Here is a 12,465-nt window from a genome sequence, read left to right as displayed (position 1 = left end):
ATGTGCTTTGCCCTGCCTGAAGCCCCTGCAACTTAATATCACTAGCTAAATATAGGTACATACTCTTACAGGTCGGAATTTAGCATGGATGGTTTGGAAAAGAGTTGCTCTCACAGCTGTCAAAGACTGAAAGAAGCAACTGCTGCTTTTAGTTACTTTGGTCAGGTTTTCCCATCATTCTCCACATTTAATCAATGACATTACTTGCAATGTAAGAAATTACTTGATATGAGTAAGGACAGCAGAATCTGACCCTCCGTGAGACAGCTATGAACAAGATCATAAATATACATGTTATCAAATACTCTGAAATGCAAGGATTATGAATCAAATTGTCAGCTGCAATTACCGTTCACTTTTTCAGGAAGTTGCTTAATACACCTCTCGTTGCTACAGCTTTTAAGGAGGTATCAGTCACAGAGATATTAAAAAACCTTGAACTCTGCATCAAAAAACATCTCTGCTCAAAAAACAATTTTTACATATCTCGCATCAGCATTTTTTCAGATACTGAAAAACAACCTTTATTTTGAGGTGCTTCTTAGCATAGTTTTGATTGTATTTATTTGGAAACAAACAAAAAAATGTTTAAAATATGTCTTATTCAGGTAAAGTAGTTTTCAAAAATAATTTAAATCTCTACCCCCTCAATAAGCAGTCACTCTTCGGTTCAGATAATCGGTAAGCACAATCAATCTTTTTAAATTCAGCTGTTTTAGAAATGGTGTTAACTGGTGTTTAATGCTAAAAACAGTACCTAGAAGAAGCAGGACAACAAAAAAACACGTAATACAACACATGAACAGTATTTAATGGATGTGTTGTTTAACAAAACTAAAAAAATGATCTAAGAGACCCAAGCAGTTTAAGAAGTGTGAATTTAGAAAAATTATGCATATGATGGTTTCACAATTTAGACTGAGAACATTCTGATTTTTATTAAAGGTGGTAATAGAGAAAGTTGTATAGTAAAGTTGTAGAAAGTTGTATAATATACCTTGATAAAGGATTGTATTTTGTCCATACAGGGAATGCTTTTTACCCAGATAGTAATTTTTTTTGCTTTTAATATAATGGAAACAGGACAAAAAGACAACTAGTGGAATGCAAGACCTATAAAGAGGTATAACATTACTTGAGTTTATTGAAATCTTAATTGCTTTTCAACCATAAGTAGTGTTTCATTAAAATATATACCTTTAAAGATTTTCTACAAACATATCTGCACCACAATTAGTTTACTATAACAGTCAGCTGCTAAAACAACAGCTGAATAGACAGCTCATTTGACTTTTTCCACTTACAGAAAATAGTACAGAGGTCTTATCTCTCTAGAAAATGTAACAGCTGCATCTTCCCTTAAACAATAAATGACTCATTTCTAACACATAACACCATACAGGTCTAATGACTCAGACACAGGATCTATTTATGTGTGTACTTTGTCATCCCATAAAACAAACAAACAAACAAAAAAACAAACAGGAAAAAAATATATGAAGATACCTGGATTGCAATTGAATACCTGGAATGATACATAATGAATTCTTCATAAATGATGAGATATGAAAACTAGTATTTGGAATGGTATTGCTTTTTGTCAAAAAAAAAAAAAAAAAAAAAAAAAAAGAAGTCAGTAACATAACACTGCTACAGTGACACAACCAATACATCTGGATACAAAATGTTGTACATTTAATTGTATTTCTATGTAGCACAACATGAAACAAGTTATGGAAATTTGATTTAGATATAATTACAGGAGAGTACATTGCTGTATGAAAATACATGAATACTTTAAGTTGGGCATGAAACTACATTCATTGCACAATCAAAAATGGTGTTTTCCTTTTCTAGTATGCTTCTAGGTAAAATGTGCTACAAGGTGAAATGGCAGGAGTGGCTGATCCCGGCAGCCATGGCACTAAGTGGGGCATTAACCTGTTAAAAGCAAAACAAAAATGGTGGACCATCTGCTTTTAGGGTAGGAAGCCTTTGCTCTGATACCCTCTAACACCCTGCCTTAAAACACCTGGGGTACCAAGGTGTCAAGAATGGCAGTAAGCCAATCACAAAGCTATATTAAAACACACGGTGGGAGACATTTTCATATAATGCTGGTTAGAATGGCAGCTGAAACAAACAGCAGCCACCATTCATGTAGAGGAGAAGGACTTTCAGATTCAGTGGAGTGGGACTGCAGGGGGCTTGTAGAGCACGTGTCTGCCTGCAGGGGGTGGGACTCCCACCAGAAGCTGGGGCCACACTCCTGTCCCGTGCTCTGGCGGATGCTGGTCCTCTTTCTACTACTTACAGGAACAATGTAATAAATAGAAAGCTTTTATGTGTATACAGCTTTTGAATAATCGTTCTGGCATATCCTGAGTACACATTATATAGTATTTGCCTGTTCTTTATCTGCTACTCTTGTATTGTTCAATAACCTATAGATCTCATAAAATCAATAAGAGCTAAATGTTTAATTGGTTGGGAAACAAATACATAACGATCTCAATCAGGTCATTACTTCCCAGAGTCCCTGGAGTGTGAATCCATCCTTTAGCTTCTCTATTGCAAGTCCTAGTTCTTCTGAAAAAACAGGCTCCCGATCATGTTGCTTTTTGGGATGCACAAGACATGAGATAAAATAGAAGAGAAGATACTTTTAAACTTAATTATCCAATTTTTAACAACATGAATTCAACATCATAAAAAAGGTGTTCTTACCTTGTTTTCATCAGCAAAGTAAGCCTGCAAAAGAAAGAAAAAGCAACTCAACCTCGAGAAAAACATCATAGTTTAAATACAAGTTTGCGAACAATTCCTTATTCCTTGGGATAAAAATTGTATTTGTCAAATTTTCTTCAACGAACCAGTTTAAATATATAAATATATATATATTATATTTATATTATATATATATATTTTATATATATTATATATTTATATATATAAATATATATATTTAAACAAGATCAAAGTAATTCCTATGTTGAACTAATTTACTAAGGGCTTTACTAAAGTTGGTGAACATGTTTTCATTAAATAATACCAATCTCTGAATTTTTCAACATAATAAACAAAGACTTGAAAACTGTAAAGTTTATACATTGCATTTGCTACACTAACAAGTACTTAGTAGGGAGTAAAATGATAAAATGCAGACAAGCTAACAGAATCCTAATATTTTTTTCTTCAGGTGCAGCAGTATTTATTAATCAGTTTCAAAAAACGTGACTTGAAATGCGTAAGTAATACCAAAATTCAGTTAAGTAATACCAAAATACAGCTAATATCATACTCAATATAAGAAATGATCACAGATTAACTGCACAGTTAACCAAAGTTTTATACTCTTGGACAGAGGTCTGTGAAAAAGATACAATCTTTCCCATTCTTTGTGTGGAGAAATCAAGACTCAAACTCCTTAGGAAGAGCAATCTCTGAAAATATAGCAGCTTTGTAAGCCTCTGGATCAGCAGGCTCTACATCATCATACTCGTGAAAGAGCCTGAGCTTTAATCCAGGTAAAAAAGCTATCAAAAAGTAAAACAAAAAATTCCTTTAATTAAAAGGTCTTCAACCATGCTGAAGACAGAATAAACAGTGAAAAAAAAAAAAAAAAAAAGGAAAAAAGGAAAAAAAAAGGCAAGAAACAGAGAAAAAGAGAGAAGGGGTAAGGAAAAGGTAATGTGATCAATGCTTATCTGCCTTAATAAATGACAACAAAAGCAAAGAAGGTAGAAAGAAAATTGGTGCTAGTACTGCTAATTCACCAAATTTAAAAGATGGATTATGAAGACTTGTCAAATGGCAATGTGTCAAGGCTAGCATGTTAAAATGTACCTGTGCAATCAATTATGATCAGCCAGGTCTTACTGAGATGTGTGTGCAAGTAAATTTAGAAATTCCCAGAAGGAAGATCATCAAGTCCTGGACAGTCTAATGTGTTTAAAAATATTTTTTTCTGAAATACAGGGAGATGGGTACTAATACAGTTTTCTAAACTGGTATTGGCAGGAGTGCAAAGGTCGTCAAGAGTGACTCAAAATTATCATTGCCTTTCTAAAAATCTTTCAAGTTTGTATCTTAGATGAATACTGAGCATATAGACATCACCTCCTATTAATCTGCTCCAAAAGAAGGAAGACTTTTTAATATGATATATTTGATTATTCTGTACTGCTGGTTCTTGAGCTATTCCTGACCTCAATGTGTTGATAAACAACTTGCAACTACTACTTTAAATATCGACTACAATTTATTTTGAATAATAGTTTGTGCTAAAAAAAAAAACAACCACAACATAAATTCATGAGTAATCATGATTATAAAAAAGGCATGTAGGCAATATAGGCTTAAATATAGAAAGTTCATTTGTAGCTTAACTTTCATAGAAGAATGGAGCTATACACTGCCTATATTTGAATAACCAAACAAGATTTTTTTTTTTAATTTTTCTGTGGATAAGCTTACCACAAAAGCATCTGTCTGCTCATCAGATTCTATTTCCACATCATCTTGAACTTGCTCCACTGTTAAGTCTTCAAGAGGCTGGGGCTGCAAGTTAAAACACTGAAGTAAATAAATCCATATATACAATACATGTTAAATCCATATATACAATACATGTTGAAAGTACTTTTATTACTGCTTGTTAACACCAGATTGCATCTGTTTCAAAATAAATGAATTGACTACCTTTTCTTCCATTTCATAATCCACTCCAAATATTGGGTTAACTGAATAAACTCTGTGAAGTGAATTAATTTCTTTCACTGCCTCCTGTAGTTTCTCCACAGGGTCTATCTTAAAACCAAGTACATATCCTCCACTCTGTGTAATAGAGGAAAGAAGACTTTATTAAGAAACTATCGTTGCTTGTTATTTAAACAACTTTTTCCCCCAATGGGGATTTGTAGTTTAACAAATTTCAGGTTGACGATGAAAACATTATCTGTATTTTGGTATCTTATTTTCAGTCGGCCACTTAAACCATGGGTGGAATAAAAACAATGACAATGTTTCTCCATGGGATAAATAAGCTTTAAACTGTTAGTCCATTAGACAAATGGGAAACAAACTTATTACAAAGAAAAACAAGATCAAACAAGGGAAGGAGAAGTTACAAAGTGATGCTAATGATTAATTTCCAGCTACTTAATGAAAGTTTAGTCTGTTGGATCTTGATATCATTATTAAAGAAGCTTGTATGTAAAGTTAACTTTTTTTAAAAATGACTATTAAAAGCATTTCTAATAAAGGTCAAATTGAAGAAAAATCACTGTCTCTTAGAGCAAAGAATACACAGGTGAGAAAGATTAAAAATAGCGGTCTTAAGTACAGAAGTAATGAGTTACCAAAGATAATCTGTCAGAAAACACTGTCTTTAACAGTTAAATTATTTTAAACTGGTCATGCTGGCATTGTTTTGCTTAGAGAATTCCTAACTCACAACAGCCATATTGACCTGAACATACTGAGATTTTTAAGCAGTGTAAAGAGGATGTTTTTTAAAAGTTGTGTTCTGAAGGCCACATAGAAGGAACACTAAGTAGCTTAAGAGCAGCACTATCACATTTCAGCATTAAATAATTGTATGTATAAAAATTTAACCAGCTGAAAAAGGCTATTAAAGCTTCTTACCTGCTGAGAACTCTCTATCACAAGTGCCAAGCCAAACTTGGAGTCTCTTATTTTTATTGAACGCTAACAGTAAAGAGGTAAAAACTGTTAAAAACTGTTTTGGAATTACTTGATATAAGTTTGTTTTGTTTATTTTCAATTATTATTATTTTGCACAGTACTAATTACCATTACTGTTCCTGGAAGCTTGGCTAGCAGCATTCCCTCCCATTTACCATTACAAATCTGAACCACTGAAACCACAAGGAAAAATGTTTTTTATAAGAAGTGATAATAGTTAATTTCTGGACATTGGGTTCACAGATCATTAGTCTCACAGTATGCAGTTGACAGGAAGCACAACAGTAAATAGTTTGGAAATTAGAAATACAAGCCGTTCTTCAACATCTTGACATGCTCATGAAAGCCTCCAATTAACCTGGACAGAAAAAATCCACCCTGCAGTTAATGCTGGTAAGACCAAATTCTTCCCTGACTTTGGGACATAAAATACTAATTCAGTGCGAAACGGGAGCATTACTTGAAGACTAGAACTTAGCCCATTTTGTTTTGTAAATGGCTGTTTCAAGGTACTTACAATTTGTAGATAGGGTATGCTGACATTAAAGCTGTCATTCATATTTGCATGCCAAACTATTCTCACATTAGTAATAAAAAATGTTCCCAAGTTTCCCTATTAAAGAAAAGTATGTTAGAACTACTTTGAAATATAGAGCCTTTTTTCCCCAAACATGATGATTACTGATACCTGTTTACCATTAGCAGGATACAGCTTCACATTTAATTCTGTAAAGGTCTGATCCTTTCCCACCAAAACCAGTGGAAATGCTACTATTGATCGCTAAGAAGCAAGATCCAGTCTTTAAAGGATACAGCACCCAAGTGGTGAAAATCACTTGGGAGTTCCTATTACTGTAGCAAAGCAAGATCAAATCACAGCATGGCAAACCTAATGGGAGTACGTGAAGTGTCTGAGAGTGTTCTTAACTGTACAGATCTGGAATTGGCATATAGAGTAAGTATAATGGCATGTGGGTTAAACTTAGGCAATTGTAGAGATATGTGCCAAGGGAACACAGAGGAAAGAACTTTTTAGCTTGTCAGGATGGATCTTGTTTCCATTCTGGACTAAAACTACGTAGATAAAAATAACAGCTGCCATTTTGTTTCATGGCTCTGGGAAGTACTCGTAACTAATTCCCTGTGTAATAACGGAACTGTTTTCTATTTTCTCCTGAAAGTATTTATTTTACCACATTTTAAGACATAGATTCCCATTCAAGTATTTTCAGTTTCCAGTAATCAAAAGAGAATATAGTCTTACTAAGTAGTCAAGGCTGCAAGTAAACACAAACATGTAGCAGAGCATTTTGGAAATGGCATGACTGTCTTTCAGGATAATACAGAGCTTTAGACTCATAAATATCTCTTACTAACATGACCTGTGTATCTAGTTCCATGCATGTTAGCTGAGTCATGTAGACCTGAGGTTGCCGAGAACTTTATTGTGCTGAATAGCAAATAGATGAAATCAGCTGCATGCAACAGCTAATGAACTGAACTAAGGGTAATACCTCTGAGGTTACACAACTGTAATTGCTAGTTTTTTTTGTTTGTTTGTTTTTGTTTTTTAATTGCCAAAACACTTTACTGTAGTCAACATAGTCTCATTTTTCACTATACCTGGTCACTTGATAAATTCCAAACTCCATTGATTTTATCATATATTTGTTCTTGTGGTAATAATCTCAGTTGCTTGTTCTGAATCAATGCACTTCTCAGCTTCAGGTCACGATACATTTTAGAAGTTTCATAAGCTCTGAAAAAGAAAAAAATCACCAGGTTATGATTTCAGTGTCTTCTATCATCTTTCAGTGCTTGTTTTAGCACCAACATGAAATGCTACATATTTTCAACTTTTCTTATTATCATGTTATACAAAAATGAGAGTACTATTAGATTTTCATCAATGAAAACCTTTATATTTCAGTTCTTACTGGAATTACTTTTAAACTTTTTTTGATACATTTTAATCTCTTAAAACATGTGCATATGCTATTTCTTTCTGTTCCTTAAGATTGTCATCTCCCAGCCTCCACTGGGAAACATAAATCTAGCTCCTATGTTACACATAGTATAGACATCAAGAATAATTTTTCACTATCAGTTAGGTCACAAATATCTAATTATATGTACATCAGTATTCCATAGCTCTTAAATAGAAACCAGTGGTAATGTGTTATACCCACATTCATTCAGATGACTTAACTTTCAGGTGGGAAACATCCACTGCTTTTTATTTCAGTCGGAGTTTTGACCAGTATTTAACTAATTTCCATTACATGGTCCACAATTAGGGAAAATTATTATAGGCAGAAAGCATAAATAGAAAATGTACACTTAGATTATCAGCTCTTTGGTATTTTTATTTAGACAGTTCATACACACAAGATGAATGCTTTGATTAATGACTGGTATTTACACACATTAATTTTCATTATGTACAGTTGTCTACTAGAATTTGTAAGTGTTCTTTCCCCTCTTTCTAGAGATTGTGTTCTCTTCTTTCAGAAAGGTTTTGTGAATGTTAAATCTGGGCAGTCCACCTACCACAGTAATTCCAGATATCTGATCCACTGAATTTCATGAATGAACAAACACTATTTTAAGTAGGATACCTGTGCACAGCAATAACTGAAGTGAAGAGTCTGGGACTTCCAGGAACAACATTGGTAAATATGAACTCAAAGCGTGTATTGTTACATTTAGTCAATATATACAGAGCTTCTGTTTGTCCCCGTAATTTCTGCAAGAAAAATTTGAAATTTAACATTTTGACAATATAGCAGCTTGCCTATCCAAAGGTGCAATCCTGATTCTACTACTGATCTACTGTTGTCTTCAACTGAACAGGGATTTCACTCTTTTTTTTCTCCAGGAACTAGCAGTTCCATCAGCAGCAGAACTAATGAAGTCTGCCTGCTATACATATGCAGTATCACGACAGTATTTTTGAATTTGCCTCTTACCATCCAGAGGCATCATCCTTCTGTTCATGCTCCCCAAATATCCTGGCTCTATGTCACATCCCTTTTCCTGGAATGTACTGGCTGAGCAGCCAGGCCATACACAGGCCACTTGGCCAACTAGCAGCTACCATGTGGCTGGATGGGTCATCTCCCTGCTACTTCTTTGCTGCTAACCAAACAAACGGCTTCAGTGTTGCCTGTACCTCAGGCTATGTATTTGAGAGCTTTCTTGCACAAAATTATTCTCTCTATAAATCTTCGTTAAATGTAGACCAAGCCAATAAGCACATGACCTCCCAAAAACAGAGAAAAATCACCAGTGTGACTACATGTGTTTTACTGCCTTAGGAAACTGAATAAAATAATGCTCCTATAAAAAAGTAAAACTCTCCATTCTTTAAAACTGAACTATCATTACTACTCTGTTACGGTTCTTGCAAGTAAACTTTCAGAGTATTATTTATACAGTGCACTAAGTATAAATAATGAATTGCGGCTTTTTATTTTTATAAGTAACTTACTGAGTTGGCAGTTCTTGTAGTTATGTTTATAATGCAGTTGTAACCAACAGCTAAAAGGGGAAAAAAACACAAAGAACAGCTCTGAGAACAAGAAAAAATAATACACAGAACTAGAAAGTATAATACTGAATTTTTTAGCAGGCAATTTTATTTATTTTGTAAATACATATAAAAGTAGCATAGTTTGTGTGTGTGCAGTCATATGAGAAAGCAAATGCAGAAGAGCAATCAGTTAGAGAACCTAAGTTTACACAGCTTATGAGTGGAATAGATTTTCATTACTGACTGGCTATTGGGACCTAAGCACTGGAAATAAATTGGGTACTGAGTAAGTGCCTCCCGACCCTACTTCAGCAAATTAAGTTAAATGTGAGTAAACTAGCTGACTATTCACATAGTTAAAATCAGAAGCTAATTTAGAGCTTTCAGCAGGGAATTTGGAAAGGCAGGTACTTCTGGAGAATAAAAACTGTATGTGAATACACAGGTGGCAACAAGAAATACAAGTATAGCAAAGTATGAAGAAACTGAAATTGATGCTTCTTTCTAGAAAAATAATAAATCTGAAATACTCTTCAACTTATTTTCTAAGAAATTAACGTTGAATATTAATATTTTACTTTGAATTATTGTAAAAGTTCCTACATTACAAATAGATTAATTCATAACAATTTATTTCAGACTTTATAGAAACAGAACAAGACTTTACTATTCTGTACTATAAACTGTAGTATTGGGAAAGTACAGCATACCACCACAAAGGAATCAAAAAATATTTGCAATCATTTAACAGGAGATGACACTTACAGAGATTGACTCTGGGCAATGACAATGAGCGCCAAATAATCCGCAAATTTGTCACAAGCAGTCTGCCTGGAAATAAAAAGTATAAATAGTTTTCATCTGAATAACTGCCATTAAATTAAACATTCCATTCTGTGGTACATATGTATCTCTAGTTTTGCAAAACCAGAATACTCCTTCCTCTTGATAGAAAGAAGAAAATCACAGGACACCCCAGCAGAACAATTGCTAACCTCCCCCTCCTTTTTTTCCCGAACATCAGGAGAGAAAAAACAGCAAGAGGGAACAAATGAAAGAATCTCTAATATATATCATCATTCCTCAAAAAAGAACCAAAGACATAAACTGCTTTCACATCTACCTGCCCATGGTAAAAATGCAGAGGCACATGATTGTGCAGAACTGTTCTGAGAAGAGATAGGAAAGACTGTTAACTATCCTAATCGAATTCATGAATAACCTTGTTACGTCATATGCGTATTTCTTAGATTCTGTATCATGTATGCTGGCAGCTTCACACACCTTCTGAATCAGTAAGGAGAGTGAATGAGTGTGTGCATGCAGGTGTTACTCCTTTCAGTTTAAACCAGGTTAGGAAAAACTATCAAAATAACTGGAGAATGACATACACCTGAAAAGAGAAATCCTTTAATGTTATAGAAATGAAACAACCTGCAATCTGAAGTGCAAAATTTTATGCAGTGATTGGTCTATGTAAGAATTAAACAGGACTACATCAAAAGATCATAATTATTTTTATAAATACATTATTCTTACAAGGCTTTCAATTCTAAACACGTTTTGAATCAAGATTATCAGCTTCCTCTAACTATGAACTAGATAAACTATTTGAAAATACTCCCAGAAGAGAATGATCTGTGAAAAGGAAAGACATATTTCCTGCAAACAGACACTGGTTAAGTAGTAGGAACGTTACAGTTTCCCTAGGTAAATGGTTACCTCTGTCTCCATTGTTTCCTTTGGTATCTTCAATAGACTCTAAACAGTCTATAAGGACCTCTCCAGGTCTCATTTTCATTTGTCTAAAAAAGAAAAAACAAAACAAACCAAACAAACAAACAAACAAACAAAAAGCAACAACTAGTGAGAAACGGATTTATCCTCCAAAAAAGGACTATCTATATTTCTTCCCTTCCTTTTTTTTTTTTTGCTTAGTGCATCACACTACTGAAAATTCCCATACGTTCACAAATCAACATTATATACCTGAAATTGTTATCACCACACACAGCTTATGAAAAATTCTAATACCTTCATTAATACCTTCATTTTTAAAACCATCATAAAAGATAAATAATTATATAGGAAGTATGACAACCTAACTGCGCCCCAAAAGAGGGAGAATGTGCGTGAAAGTGGGAGACGAGTGCAAAGTTGCATTCGCTCATGTCAATTTTGACAGATAGAGCTTGTTGCCTGTTTCTGTACTTTTAGGTCAGAGGGAACGGAGCTGGGCTCAGAGAGAACAAATGCCCCAATGGAAACGTCAGGTGTACACTGGTAAGGGAAATGCTCTGCTGAATTTTGAACCATTTATTTGTATTTTGTTCGATTTAATTGGCCTAACTACTGAATTATGTATTAGACTTGGCGTGCAACTGGGCTGCATTTTAATCGCACCGTGTGGCAGCCCAAACTCCGCAGCCTGCAGACAGACAGAAACCAAAGGCGTTTCCAGGGCGGGACCTCCCTTCAGCACCCCCGAAACGCCCGTGACAGCTACTTTTACTTCCTATGGCCAAGTGGAAGCAAGACAGGGACCGATCCCCGTGCCCAACTCCCTTCATCCACCCTTTTAAAATATTTTTACGCCGCCCATCCGGGCCGCGCCTCAGCATCCCCCTTAGCAACCGCCTCTTCCCCCCTGCGCTGCGTCACGTGATGAGACCCCCGGCCGCCATCACAGCGGGCGGCGCTGCCAGTGGGTACAGCACCATTATCGGCGGCCGCCCTACAGCCCGTGCCGGGCCGTGCCCCGCGGCAGGGCAGCGCCACTCACTGCGGGGAGATGTCGAAGCGGACATCTCGGTCCTCCCACAGCACGTCCAGCACCGCGCTCATGGCTGCTGCCGGCTGTCGATCTCCCTCCGGCGAGGCGGCGCGGCGCCGCGGCAGCGGGGGCGGTGCTTCGCGCTCCCGCAGCGCTCGGGATGGGTGATGGCGGGGGCGGGGCCTGCTCTGCCGCCTGCCCGGGCTGTGAGGGGCCGGGCGGGAACGGGCCGTGAGGGAGCTTCGAGGACCGTTTGCCAGCCCCGCTCCCCGATGTTACTGCCCGGCCTCAGAAGCCGCCTGTGGGCGCTCTGTGGGGGAAGGCAGAGCGCCTCGGGCCGCTGGACACGCAGCGGCTGGTGCTTGGTAATGGCCGTGTGCTGAGGGAGCACTGGAGCCAGATAAAAGGGAGCTGCTGGAGCCAGCCCCAGACACAGCCTGTGCAGCCGGGGGGC

General features: G+C 36.3%; 1 protein-coding gene across 3 annotated transcripts; it reads right to left on the bottom strand.

Moving 5' to 3' along the window:
- Nucleotides 1-1,114: 1,114 nt before the first annotated feature.
- Nucleotides 1,115-12,192, bottom strand: BBS5 (Bardet-Biedl syndrome 5). 3 transcript variants are annotated; one of them, XM_021272020.4, is made up of 12 exons: nucleotides 12,021-12,192; nucleotides 10,961-11,043; nucleotides 10,004-10,069; nucleotides 9,197-9,246; nucleotides 8,325-8,452; nucleotides 7,330-7,465; nucleotides 6,224-6,319; nucleotides 5,647-5,709; nucleotides 4,702-4,836; nucleotides 4,477-4,560; nucleotides 2,728-2,751; nucleotides 1,115-2,617 (listed from the first exon to the last, which is right to left on the bottom strand). In XM_021272020.4, exons 1-12 carry the CDS (start codon nucleotides 12,080-12,082, stop codon nucleotides 2,516-2,518), a joined length of 1,029 nt encoding a protein of 342 aa, XP_021127695.2. In that variant the 5' UTR covers nucleotides 12,083-12,192; the 3' UTR covers nucleotides 1,115-2,515. The 3 variants fall into 3 exon arrangements, with proteins under 3 accessions (XP_021127695.2, XP_027317256.1, XP_027317258.1); XM_027461455.3 differs by lacking the exon at nucleotides 12,021-12,192 and adding an exon at nucleotides 11,642-11,936; XM_027461457.3 differs by lacking the exons at nucleotides 4,702-4,836; nucleotides 12,021-12,192 and adding an exon at nucleotides 11,642-11,958.
- Between the last annotated feature and the right edge of the window lie 273 nt (nucleotides 12,193-12,465).

Source organism: Anas platyrhynchos, chromosome 7 (genome assembly GCF_047663525.1).
Source record: "Anas platyrhynchos isolate ZD024472 breed Pekin duck chromosome 7, IASCAAS_PekinDuck_T2T, whole genome shotgun sequence".
NCBI lineage: Eukaryota > Metazoa > Chordata > Aves > Anseriformes > Anatidae > Anas > Anas platyrhynchos.
The sequence above is the reverse complement of the archived record's forward strand: the minus strand, read 5'-3'. Positions and strand labels throughout refer to the sequence as shown.